The following is a 13421-nucleotide window of genomic DNA, read 5'->3' on the forward strand; positions in this document are numbered from 1 at the left end:
CACACACACACACACACATCGTATTGGGTGAACAAGTTTGAATTTCCCTATGTTCTTCAGCAAGTTGCACCTAGACCAGAAGCTTTTGGTAACTATCAACAAGCTTCTGGCATAATTCTGGCTGGATATTCGGCCATTTGGGGTTCATTTTAACATTAGAACCGCCAAGGGGGTCATTTATACCCGTACTGGTGGTTCTATTGTTAAACTGGTTATGGGTTAAAAATAGGTTGAAATACAGGAGGTCACTGTCATGTTGAATGTCCATGTGTACTTTCAGTTGAGCTTAAAGGTGTCAATTTTGGAGCAGGGGCTTCGTTCTTTGTCAGTGCCGTCTCTGTCTATGACAATAAAAAAAAATTGCTTTATTGTCAACAGCAGTTTCCAGTACATAGTTCCTTGGACTTTCCCACTGTTCTGAGTATTGGTCAATCTAATCAATGCTGTAAAACAAAACTATTTTATGCTAGCGAAGATCTTATTAAGTTAAATGACAATGTACAGTTTTTAAGTATTTGTATTCATTTGACCCTCTTGACCTTGTGGATTAGAGAAAATCTGAAATAAATTTTCGTTTTTTAAAGTCAATTAAGATGTATGCTATACAATTATCCCAACTTGGAAAGACAGTTCAAAGAAATCATTAAAAGCCCATAATTACACTCTTAATGGGCAATCATGGGTATGTAAACTTCTGACCATAACTGTATTTTTAATACGCTCACAATTACGTAACGTATTATAAAATAGATATTTAGACATCTAACACATTTGGTGCTCTTTTCACACTGTAGGTTATCTAAATTTGCAGGCCTTTTCACGCATAGAATTGATGCTTACAGTCTAGACAGTTATTTTGGCATCCATGTGAGAAAGCACTAAACAAATTTGCTTTACACAGACCCTTAGATGTGAGCAATATGTAGATTAAGAGTATAGTTTGAGTGGTTTGATGATTGTAACAGAATTTGGGGGAAAATGTTTTATTTTATAGTATAACAGTCATTTATATTTTTAGAACAGACAATAAGAATAATCACATAAGCAAAAACAAAAATTGTCCTTTAACACTATGTCCTGTACTAATGCAACAATGCTACAATTCCCAACTATCATGCTTGAACTTTGATTCCTCTGTGTATGTGAATAAAACTATTGATATTCTCTCAGCACATACAGTGTCCCCTTGTTCCCCTCTGTCAGCTACACAACCACACACACAGAGGATAGAACCAAGGCCACACACAGCCACTCACGGCTCATCTATAGCTGCCATTCAGATGTGTATAGCAGAGGACGTTTGATGGTTTTCTAATCTCAGGACCTGCCACTGGAAGATGGGGCGAGCTGACCCCCGTCATCCCCACAGTGCATCTCAAACAGCCCCACATCTCCATCTCAATCTCCCTCTGCTTACTACCTCCCCACCATTGTGTTGTCCACCTGCTCTCCAAATGTCAGGACAAATGCTCCACTGCCGCATCCCCGCACATCCCCAGGGTGGGGATGACCTGTTCCTCAGCCGCTTCGTATAATGTCATGCTATCTCTGGGCAAGGGTTCCACACTGACCTGATGTGGACTGTGCAGAAGGCTAATGAATACTACCACACACCAACACAGACCCAGATACAGTAAATTTACTGCATTACAGGTTTTTATACAAGTCAGGAAATTGGAATAGATACATATGATGAAGTCTCAAAATGAAGAAAAAATATGACACAGAAAAATCCACTTGATCCTTTTGGTGGACTCAAATCAATTCCAAGGAGACCTGTATTTAAAATACACTGATATTATGACAAGATATAGCAGTCTCTGGATTAAACAGCAATTAGTCCAATGCATTCTGCAGCACTAAAGATTAGCCAATTGGCAAAAGGGCAGGACTAATGCTGGCGTCAAGCAGTGCTGCTGTATAATATTTTAACTTGCCAGTGCTAGTTAACTCTGGCACAGGTTTAACAATTTTTGCTTTGCGTGATCCGTTCTGGAAATTTCCAAGAAAACCTGCACTTTGATGTGCCTATTCATCAGTCTTAGCTAAAAATTCTGTTTAAGTCAACCTGATATTCGTCATTCGTTTTAAGTGGGAGAATCAAATCCCCTCTCTGGGATTGGGGAGCTCAAAAACAAAACAACAAAAACCCAAAAAACGTAACTACATTAGCAGCAATTTGTTAATTTAATAAACTATTTTTTTTCCCAAAATCATAAATATTTCTCTCACACCTTGATCACTGGTTCTAATCACATTTAATGGACCACTTTTATGGGTTTTTTTTAAAAAAATAAAGAAAATAAATTATGTTTTATTTCATTATTTAGCTATTGTCTAGTCCAAGTTTTAAAAGGGTTTTACCTCACTGTCAGTTTGCCATCATTAAAAAAAAATAACTTTAAGCCTAAATATAGCTATTCTTATTTGTACTCATTTGTATCTTTAATCCATGGGTGTTTGACATTTTTAGAACGTCTCCTGGGACTTAAAATGCAATTACAATTTTTGCACTATGTCATCAAAATTTAAAGTATGCCAGCTGAACAGAAACACATTTATACATGCGGCAGGCCACACAGGCAATGAAAACTTGCATTCAGTGAGCATTTTTCATTCAAGCGGCTGGGTGCATCTTTGAGTATGGTTTTCACTTCTTATTATAAAGTGTGTGTGTGTGTGTGTGCGTGTGTGTGTCAGTGTGTGTGTAAGACAGAGAGAGTGTGTGTGTCTATGGAGGATACTGTTTATTTATGGATTTTTATATATTTTTACAAATCTATAGCATCAACACATTGTTAGGGCTGAAGATATTGAACAATAATAGAATTTAGACCAGCAAAACTAATATTATGCTGCTCTAAAGTTAGCTAAGTGAAGTTACTTGGAAGGTCTTGTCAAAAATGTATTTATATCAAAGGGAACAATTTTAATAATAAACATGAATATTACCATTTTGAGGTATTTTAACAGTTAAACTGTTAGCAGTCGGACGTACCGCCCACGGGACATTGGATGGTTTAGGGGACTAATAGGACTGCTAAGGGGTTTTAAGAAGACTAATCCATATCTCATCAAGAATATTTGAATACGAATATCTTTACAACACTGTATTCACTTTTTCATGCAGTCTTCATTAGCAGCCACAGTGGAAGATAACTTTATATTTATTTTCACTTTCAGTGTTTTTTGCTTATTTGGTGATCTGTGGAAATGGGAATACAGAGAGAAGCATGAATGAGTTAAGTATAAACCAAAGAGACATGCACAGGATAAAACAACTTTTTCAATAATCAAGCTATTTCATTTTAATATTTCTTCTACTGTGAAGAAAAAAAAATCACTGTTCAAAACACAATGACTAAATCTACCCCAAGGCTATTCAAAGTTGGATAGTAACAAATTATATTATTTTGAGTTTCTAAAATGATCTAAGCCTTTAAACACTAAGAAAAAGCGCTCTGCTGCCGCCTGATTCTCATCAAGATCCATCAAGCATGAAAAGCTCTTTTTCATAGTCTTCCTTCCCTCCAGGCTGGCACAGGAAAACAAGTCTAATTTATCTAGTAAGCATATTTTAATTCATAATTTGTATTAATGTGACACATCCTAATATATCTTTTTTCCAGAAATTATTCTGATGGGGACAGTGTGGGGAACAAAAACTTTTTTGTTGGATTCTGCCATTAATTTGGGAAAGAGTGAAAAAAGTTGAAACCAATTTGCATAGAATACAAAAAAAATCCCCCAAAGCATAAAAATCAGCTCGAGAACGAACCATTAGAGTGCATCACGCAGTTTTTAGAAAGTCTCCACCATAAGCAAATATGGAAATATTCTACTCTATTCAAATGAGAGCCAGTGCAGTTTCATCTTATTAATAAGGCGGCATGGCCCCTTGTGTGCATGTGAATATAGAACCGGAGTGTAAAGCTGATCCCCGAAGTCATTTTGCAATTTGTGTAGTTATCCATGAGCCATGTGGCTTAATGCTTGATATTTTAAAATCTAGCAAAGTTTACGACCTGTAAACAGCACTGCTTAGAGCGTTTTCTTTTCCCTCTCTCAACGAGTGGGAGCTGCTGCCATGTTGCATCGCACAGCCTCAGTGGGAAATGTGTTTTTCACGCCTGTTTTCCTCTCTCCTACATTTCCCCTCACAGACACTGACCAACAATCCACAAAGAGCTTCATTCCTGCTTTTTAAATGAGACACATTGAGCTGCTGTTAAAAAAAAGTGTCCAAGCATCTAAATAGCTGAGTAATGAGGCTCCCATTTGACCAGGCCACAACATCAGTCTAAATCCTATCGATGGGACCAAAACAAATTGTAAAGCCGAAAGGTAGTTGTTATCACGCTGGTTCTCTCTCTCTCTTGCTGGACCACTCTTCTTCTTCTAGCGCCATCTCTCGCCCTTCATCTCCCTCTCCACTCTTTCATGACCGGCTAATGAATGTAGATAGTGCTTTGGGGGATGCAGTGGTCTTATTACAGGGGTTATGTGTGCACGCTGTAAGCTCAGCATGCTCCAGTCAGGCAATGGTGAAAGGTTCAATTGCTTTGGCAAAGCCCCCACTTCAGTAAACAGAAGGGCTAAAGAGGTTTGTTTATTGGGCGCACCTTGGCTTGACCTCTGTAGCTCAGGGACAGGCTACGTGATTACAGAAGTGTCAGCGCAGCCTGGGCAGAACAGGCCAGACTACTTTCATTGGCCCTCTCTCTCTCCTAATAAATCACAGGAATAAGCACACAAACCACATGAGTGGGACAAATGCAAAAACAATGAGAGTTCAATGTAAGCCTGATGATTTAATGGTTTATCCAGCATGTTTGCGCTCAAACTAGTTGGATTTGGTGTTCTACTGTCAGTCTACAGAGATATATACAGAACATATTGATTGGAATGATTAGTTTATTACACGAGTAGGCGAAAAGGCAAGCTGTCCTGATGCTCACTCCAAAACAGAAAGAATATGAAACATGGCCAAAGTATGTGGACATTTTGACCACAGCAAAGGCAAAGAAGTAATTTCCTGAAGGAATTAAGTTGTTAAGTGTCACCTAGTTTTTCTAATTATAATAAATATTTGACAAAGTCAGCTGTTAGGATTCAGTTATAGGGTTGAAATGATTTAGATAATTATTATCATTACAGATCACCTAAAACACATCCAATTCTGCTGCTGTGCTCCAGCTTTCACCCTTTGCTTGCTCGGGTAAGTTCTCCACACTCTGGACTCTGTTCAGTTCATCCCCCAACTGCTCTGCACAGCCAGAGCAGTGAAAATAATAATTTGTTATTTTAACTCACTATACCTTCCTACATATTTAATTCATTAGTCACATATCATTAGTTCTGACTCATAACAGCCTTCACATCAAAATGTGTGTAAACAGGCCTGCTGAGTGCAGCATTTTACATTGATTCTATTGGGGTGAAAATGACTGATGTAGTTTCCCCATACACCTCAAAATTAACTATACGGCAAATAAATCCATTTTAGGAAAAATCATGAAATGAGAGGTGATCGGGTTATATACACTATGTATTTATGTTATTATGTGTAGCTTGTGGTTTCAGTTTATCTGAAAGATGTTGGGTGAGGTAAGCCTGTGCAGACCAGTCAAAGTCAGAGCACCTTTCCTTTATGGGCCTTTGTGCATGGTCATGATTAACCAGGAAAAGCCCTGTCCCGCACTGCTGTCACAGAGCTAAAAGCACATTATCGTACATCACAATGTGTAAATAATTCTTTATGAGTACCGGAGGTCTTTGTTCAAACAATGAAAAATGTGAAACGCCAAAGCACACAGAAGAGTATGGAAAGGTATGTAGCGTTTGTCCATATATTGTATTTTATCTTTTATGCTCCATATTTTGGAATGTTCCATATTTTATTTCATATTTCTTGAGGAAAAGCTGGTGAGACTGCTTTCCACTCTTGCACATCATGTATTTCACATTGTATTTGTTTTGAATGTTGTGTGTTCACAGTGGAAAAATTATATTTTTATTATGTTTAGTTGTTTTATTTTATTATGTCTGATTGTTCGGTTGATGTTGGTGCAGTTATATACAATGCACTTAAAATATAAAGTAAAAATGATTAAAGACGCAATACAATATCACTGGTTGTGTAATGGAAATGTGTTTTATAGAACACTGGATCTATTATAGTGAAATAAGTAAATGTGAATAATGCTGGTTTAGGACACAGGAACACAAAGTTAGATGTGGTGGAGCTCTCTATACTGATTTAAAAAGTTGAATGATTACATTTTACTAAAACATATACCTTAAGTTAACAAGAAAATATTCAATAGCTGTGCACCTATGAATGATGAATCAAATTATTAATCTAGCAATAGCAAAGTCAAAAAACAGGTTGACACACAGTTATATTTGCCATATTTATCAGCCTCTGTTTTTGATTTGATTTGAACATACACAGACAAGGTATGTAGTGCAATCCATTTGTGACATATAATATGTACAGTCTCCTTGTGTAGTCCATCCTGTTTTGGCTCTATCAAAGTCTTTTGCTGGTTATATGTTTTCAGCTAACATGGAGCTGTTTCCCTCTAGCCACTGTGTGCTGTTTGTCCTCCAGTGGAATAAGGCTCATTATCTCAATGTGTAGTCACAGTTTCTACCGTTACGCCCAGGGATCAGGCCATCTCTCCATTAAGGAAAATCGCTTTGAAAGGTCTTGTCCTCTGCTTCAAACACAAACACACACACACACACTGAGACGCATGCATGCACTTAGTGTACTGGTATTACTTTTTTCCATTTGATGCTTGACTTACAAGACTGCTAAACTGTTGAATTTTAATGTGCACAAAACACAACCTTAAAGTACATCTTTGCTTTGCTGTTTAGAAGCCAAGAAAGTTGAACAAATCATATCAATTTATTTTTAAAAAGTCATTGAGATGAAATGTGACCACAACATGTGGCTGAGCTATAAGGAATTGGGTCTGACATGCTGTGACTGGGGTACCAATTTGGTCAGAATGGATCCACTGAAAGCACTCAACTGTAATCCTTCCACATCAGAAAACACATCAGGTGTTATATTTTTGGGGGGAAATGTTAGCCCATCATAGCAAGTAAAATAGAAACTTAAAGCGATGATTTACAGCTCAGAATAAAAATTTAATAACACAATATGCATGCATAATTCCTAACAGGTACTGGTATAAATCCCTGGGAAGTAAATTACAAAGAAGTGTATGCAGGGAAATTTATTGGCTTCTCTCAATAATCATTACAATCTACTTAACTAGACATTTCAAGGACAATGTGAGCACAGTGATAGCATGTGTTTGTTTTTGTTCTAACTGAGCATGAATTGCCTTTAAATATGTATTCTGCTGGTGTGTTTGTCACAGTCTGCTGCTCCTGGTTTTTGCTTTTCTGCCCATCTTGAAGTCAAACAAGCTCATTATTTTCAAAAAAATCATTTCACAAGATTTTGCTGGCTTTTAATGGGATAATAAAGTGACTATATGTTTTCCTGAGTTTCTTCACTACAGAGGTTGATCAGACATAGTAACAGACTTTATTTGTTCTTGGCATCCTGCCCAGAACATCCTGCTGTGTGTGTGTTTCTGAGTTTCTGTATAGTATGAATGAACAATGATTTATGAAAGATAGCACTCTGTTCAGCCACCGGTCAATGGGAAACTAATGAATGGAAGGACATGCAGTGTACCTATGTGGCTCCTATGTGACGATGCACTGGTCAGCTGTCCCCAGAGAGACACCATACAGACGGTCAGCAGCAGCGCCCTTCCGTACATGCTCTGTAGGTCCCTCTCCTGCATTCTGGAAAAACAGGACAACAAAATCAGGAGTTAGCCATATTTGCATAATATGAACACCCAGATATACAGTCTGGCTCATTTCAGTTCAAGGACACAAATTCCCATAGCTATGACTTGGCAGTCACAGGTGGAATCTACTGAGTTTTAACTGGATTAACTCAAACTAAACCAACCCACACAAACAAAATCAATCTACCAGTATCTATTCATGTGTTTGAAAATGCAGAAAATTCAAAATTAAATTATTTCTCTTGAATTGAGTTGTGCTGATGAGCTTTGGATCAGTAGGAAATATACACACCTTGTCAAAGTTCAGTTATTTCTTGGTTTTTTGGAAATGCATGCTGTTTTCCCATTGGTTCCATGTAGTGGGACACAACAAGCACAACTGCTTTGTATTTATTTATTATTAAATAAATTCACACAGTTACATGAAAACAGGGAGATTGTTTTCACAGGACTGATTAATTAATATCATATCTATGAAAACAGAGGTTTTGGCAGTTTGCTAGTGTGGTGTTAACACAATTGTACGATATTGTGCAGACGTCCCAGCAAATGTATCCAAAGGTCAAATGGTGCAATGCTCAGAGAAACTGAGAAAAACCCAACAGCTCCAAAAAGTTCATGACAGTACAATTTGAAACAGATTAAACAAGTATATTTTGTTTTGAAGGGCTGCCAAGAGAAAGACCTCTAGAAGGAGATAGCACAGTTTAGGTTTACAAAGTTGCGCATGAACAAACTACAAGACTTGTAGATCAATGTTCTTTGGACTGATGAGATCTAAGTGCCGATGTCTGACATCGTGGCATGTTTGGTGAAAACCAAACACAGCATATCAGCACAAACACCAAATACTAGCTGTCAAACACGGTTTTGGAGGGGTTTGGGTTTGCTTTGCAGCCACAGAACCCGGACACCTTGCAGTTACTGGGTAAACTGTGAACTCCTCCGTACTCCGTATTCTAGAGTCAAATGGGAGGTCATCTGTAAAACAGCTAAAGCCTAGCTGAAACTTGGTCATGCAACAGGACAATCACCATCAACATAAAAGCAAATCCACAAGAAAATGGATAAAAAAAGAATCAATGGTCCAGTCAAAATCCAGATCTCACCCAAATGAATTCCTGTGCCTCTTGAGAGATCTATGCAAATTAATGCCCACAAATCTCAGTGACATAAAGCAGTTCTATAAAGAACAGTAAAAATTCCTCCATACTGCTGTGAAAGACTGATCATTATAAAAAAAAAACGATTACTTAAATCTACTTCTACTTGGCTCTTAAATCATGGGGTTTATTTAATTTTTCACAGGACTGCAAAGAGTCCTGGACAAAGAAATTCACTGGTGCTGAGGTTTCCTCTCTGTAGTAGTCAGACAAGTAGTTTTCATTTTTGTTTGTAGTTTGGTTTGGTTTAGACAACAAAACTGCTTAGTCAGGTAAAGGAAAATAATTTGGACACAATCAGATGAATAGCTGTAAAATCTACAACATTTCCACAAAGCTTGTGCTGTCGTCACCACCACATTTCAACTTGTTACATTACACTTGCACTGACATTTGAATGTGTGAAACCAGGATGATAGTATCAGTAACTGTAGCAGCTAACTGCCAAACCACCGATTTGTGCACAATAACCTTAAAGCAGGCATCTCAAACTCATTAGTGCTCATGCTACACTGCATGGAAACATGAAAAATGAAAACTACACTTTTCCCTTTATATGAAAAAATGTTCATATTCAATGAACCATCTATTTACATTTACGGTCCGATGGGCTTCCTGAGATGTTTTCAGAAGAGCAAGTACAATGTTAAAGGTTGTCTCATAACCAGAGATGGGCAGTAACGCGTTACAAGTAATGCGTTACTGTAATCCGATTACTTTTTTCAAGTAACGAGTAAAGTAAGAGATTACTATTCCAAAAACGGTAATTAGATTACCATTACTTTCCCGTAGGAACGCTGCGTTACTGCATTACTAAAACCGTGATTTATTTGTGAGAATGTCTCATGACAGTGACGTAAGCGAGTGCGACATTCGTGGCAACAGCTGTGTGCAGATCAAGAATGGATAATATATTTAGTGCGGGAGAGAGTATGACCGTGCAGCGTTTAAAGCGTGGAAGTACTGACCTTACTTTGAGTTTGATTCCATAAAAAGTGACAAAAACATTAGTGTCCGTTGTGCGTGGAAGAAAAAGTCTTTTTACGGCGAAAATAAACCCCTAAAGCTTCAAGCAAGCACCACATAATGGGAAATTCACAGAGAAACTCGCGGATTCTTCAACTGACCGCTGCGGCACACCTGCACCAGGGTAAACCTCCGCCTACTCCACTCCTGCTTTACAGGTGAAAATAGAGCAACAGGACCGCTAGTCTTTGATTTTATTTATTTTCTGCTGTGATGCACTTGCATCTATTTGAAAGACTGAGTGTAAACACAAAAAAATATATTATTTTAAATATTTTATTTTATGTGCTGGAATGTGCAGAAAATAGGTTTAAATGTTAAACAAATTTCTTCCAGTCAGAGAATGTTGCATGTAATTAAAGTTTTGCTTGATGCATAAAGTTAAAAGATTAAAACTAATAAAACAAGTTTTAAAAAGAGACTTTTTCATTTGACTACATATTGTATGATGGATTATGCAGAAAAAGTAGAATTGGGCTGAAAGATCTATCGCTTTATTACCTATTCAGGTTGTAAATCGTGTTTTTAAAAAGTAACTAAATAACTAAGTAATTAATTACTTTTGAAAATAAGTAATCAGTAAAGTAATGGGATTACTTTTTGGGGGAAGTAATCAGTAATTAGTTACTGATTACTTTTTTCAAGTAACTTGACCAACACTGCTCATAACATCCACATCCCAGGAAATTAAACAAAAAGTAGCATTTAACCTCTTTATCATTCATTGAACTACTTTCCATACACTTCAGCATGTTAATACTGACATCAACATGCAATATGTTTGATACCCCTCCCTTAAAGCTAATGAATAAGCTGAGGGAACTCCAGGATAACAAGTGATAAAGGGAAAGAAGCAAACAAACAAACTTAAGAATCTTTTTGTCCTTTTTGTGCATTAGCCATTAGCTTCAAAACTGCAGTAGCTTATAAAATATCTCTGAAAATAGTCATTTTGTAAAAACATAATAAATTCTGTAAGCCTCTGCAACAAAGCCCAGATCAGTTTGCTGTATCACTACCTCGTATGACTGAGCCTATAATTTCAAAGTCATATTCACTTGTGAACACCTCTGGGGTTCATGTATTAAATTATTGTGTTTTATTTCACCAAAAGCTCAAGTGATGTGCAGTCCAATGATATGGAGCTGCAGATGTAGAATTTAGATGAAATTGCAACAGATGGATTCAGTAATAATTTCACAAAATTCACAACACCAGTTCTGGAGCGACAAATGAAGTATTTTTTTCTCTCTTCTCTCCCTACTTCCTATCTGTGTGTGTTGCTATTTGTGTGGTCTGTCTTACAATGCTCAGCTCAGTAAAATTTGTGTACTTTCAGATGATTGTTGTCCTGCAATACTCTCCATCTTCATCTGAGAGGCCCATGGAGAGTGGAACAATCAGCGGCTCGTCTTACTGCCAACAGAGCTGGCCTCCTCTCTCATGAGAAAGCAGCCGCAAATCGCAGCTCTGCTTTGAACTCTGTTCCAGTGCAGCAACTCAAATTAGTAAAATGCTTGGTTTCGTGCAAAAAGATCAACCCTTGCTTATCTGGCAGAGTCTCACATACGAGGGAGATGTTTTACTGTGACTGCCTTTGTACTGCCAGCCAGAGCTGGTGAGATATTAACACGGCACTCTAATTCTGTACAGGCTCAGACAGCTGATGCAATCAAGATGTTAAAAGCACGTACAGATTGTAGAAAAACATAGACACAGTGTCTGTAATATCAACCATAAATTCATCAAGGGACTATTTGAAGTCTGGCGTTTAGGTTTATGTTGCTGCTGTTATTGGGATTATGTGAAACCAAAAAACAAGAAGCCTGCATGGATCTCAAGTGAGGCAAACAAGTGACATCGGGAACTAACTGTGTGGTGGGCTGAAGTACCTGTCAATGCCTTTAAATACTATATATTATGTACCAAGTATACACAAACTCCATTATGAATTTTTTTTTTAAAGTATAAAAAAACTGTAGCAACTTTTAATGACTTACTAAATGCATTTAAATCAGCTTTCCACAGGCTTCCACACTCAACCCGATATACCACGTGAACTTGTGTGACTTCCACAAGACATTAAATAACAGATACACACCGTTGCATCCTTTGTAATTTAAGGGCTTGATTTGATCTTTTACTTTGCTCGGCGGGGACTGACGAGTTAAATTAACTCCCACAGAGTCTGAAAACTAATTTTCACCTGTACTCTCAGACATTTGGTGCAACACTAACACATACCGCCTCCAACATTAGACCAGATGAAGTGGTAACATGATTAAAAAATATGTCTTCACTTCTTTGGTCTGCTGGAGCAAAGTAGAGATCACTACTAGAAAAACACCACTTGTAATGGACTCCATCTCATTGTTAGTTTACCAATTTATTCCATCCCTGTTTATCTAAAAAAAAAAAAAAGTACTAGACTCACATTGAACATTTCAGCGTCTTACTCTTATTTTACTTATTTGTGATTTGTTCCAACAAGAAAGCTGATCTGACAGCTGAACTCCAGAAATAATTGGAATTTGAGAGCACGCCACTGTGCTTTATGAAAATGAAATGTCTGTGACGGCAGAGTTTTGGTTTGGAGCTGCTAGGATGTCAGGTTTTATTCCAAATCTAAATCTATTTTAGCACATTATACTCCAATTTCCATCTTGCGTCTGTAGTGTTCAGGTGGCTTATTGGAGCTGGTTAACAAGAAAATTATTCCACCTGACTGATGTGGCGCTGAGACCAGGTGGCTCATCACAAAATGCCCTGAATGGGGTGGAATTATTTTGGGGACACATTAAGGCAGATTTTTACATGATGGAAACACACATACACATGTTGTGTTGATCAGTTTGGATGCACCCAACAAGTCTTTTCCAACCTTTGCACCTCATCTCATAAGTTATGGCTGCAGTAATAATAAGCTTGGTAGGTGCATTCCTGAAATAGACTCCAAACTCTCAATGCCAACTGAATAAAAAATTGAAACGTGTTATTTCACACGACTTTAATGATAATATGCAAATAACTATACACACTGGCAGTTTGCTCATGTGGTGCATTGTAAATGTATAGTATGTGTGAATAAAATTAAATACTATTTTCCAGCAGTCTTTTGTGATGTCTTAATTTCATTTATTAATATCACAATGATACAATGATTAAAATTTATTTGCCAGCGATCCTTCACCATTGGCCAAGACAGAGTACACCCCAGATAGGTCACAAATCCATCGTAGTTCTAAAACAGAGAGACAAACAACCACACACTCATACATCTCCAACTATGGCCAATTTAAAAGCACCAATTAACCGAACAATCATATTTTTTGCGTGCAGGAGGAAACTGGAGCAACCAGAGAAAACCCACAGGAGCAAAGAGAGAACATGC

At 37.5% G+C, this 13421-nt stretch overlaps 1 protein-coding gene across 1 annotated transcript in view; it reads right to left on the reverse strand.

The window, feature by feature from the left end:
• tafa3a (TAFA chemokine like family member 3a) overlaps positions 1-13421 on the reverse strand; it is a 111139-nt gene that overhangs the window by 38754 nt on the left and 58964 nt on the right. The window contains exon 2 of the mRNA XM_005942960.3: positions 7721-7833. Coding sequence (XP_005943022.1) covers positions 7721-7833 — 113 coding nt within the window. The remainder of the gene's footprint in view (positions 1-7720; positions 7834-13421) is intronic.

This window comes from Haplochromis burtoni, unplaced genomic scaffold (assembly GCF_018398535.1).
Source record: "Haplochromis burtoni strain Fernald_Lab_line unplaced genomic scaffold, NCSU_Asbu1 Contig_353, whole genome shotgun sequence".
NCBI lineage: Eukaryota > Metazoa > Chordata > Actinopteri > Cichliformes > Cichlidae > Haplochromis > Haplochromis burtoni.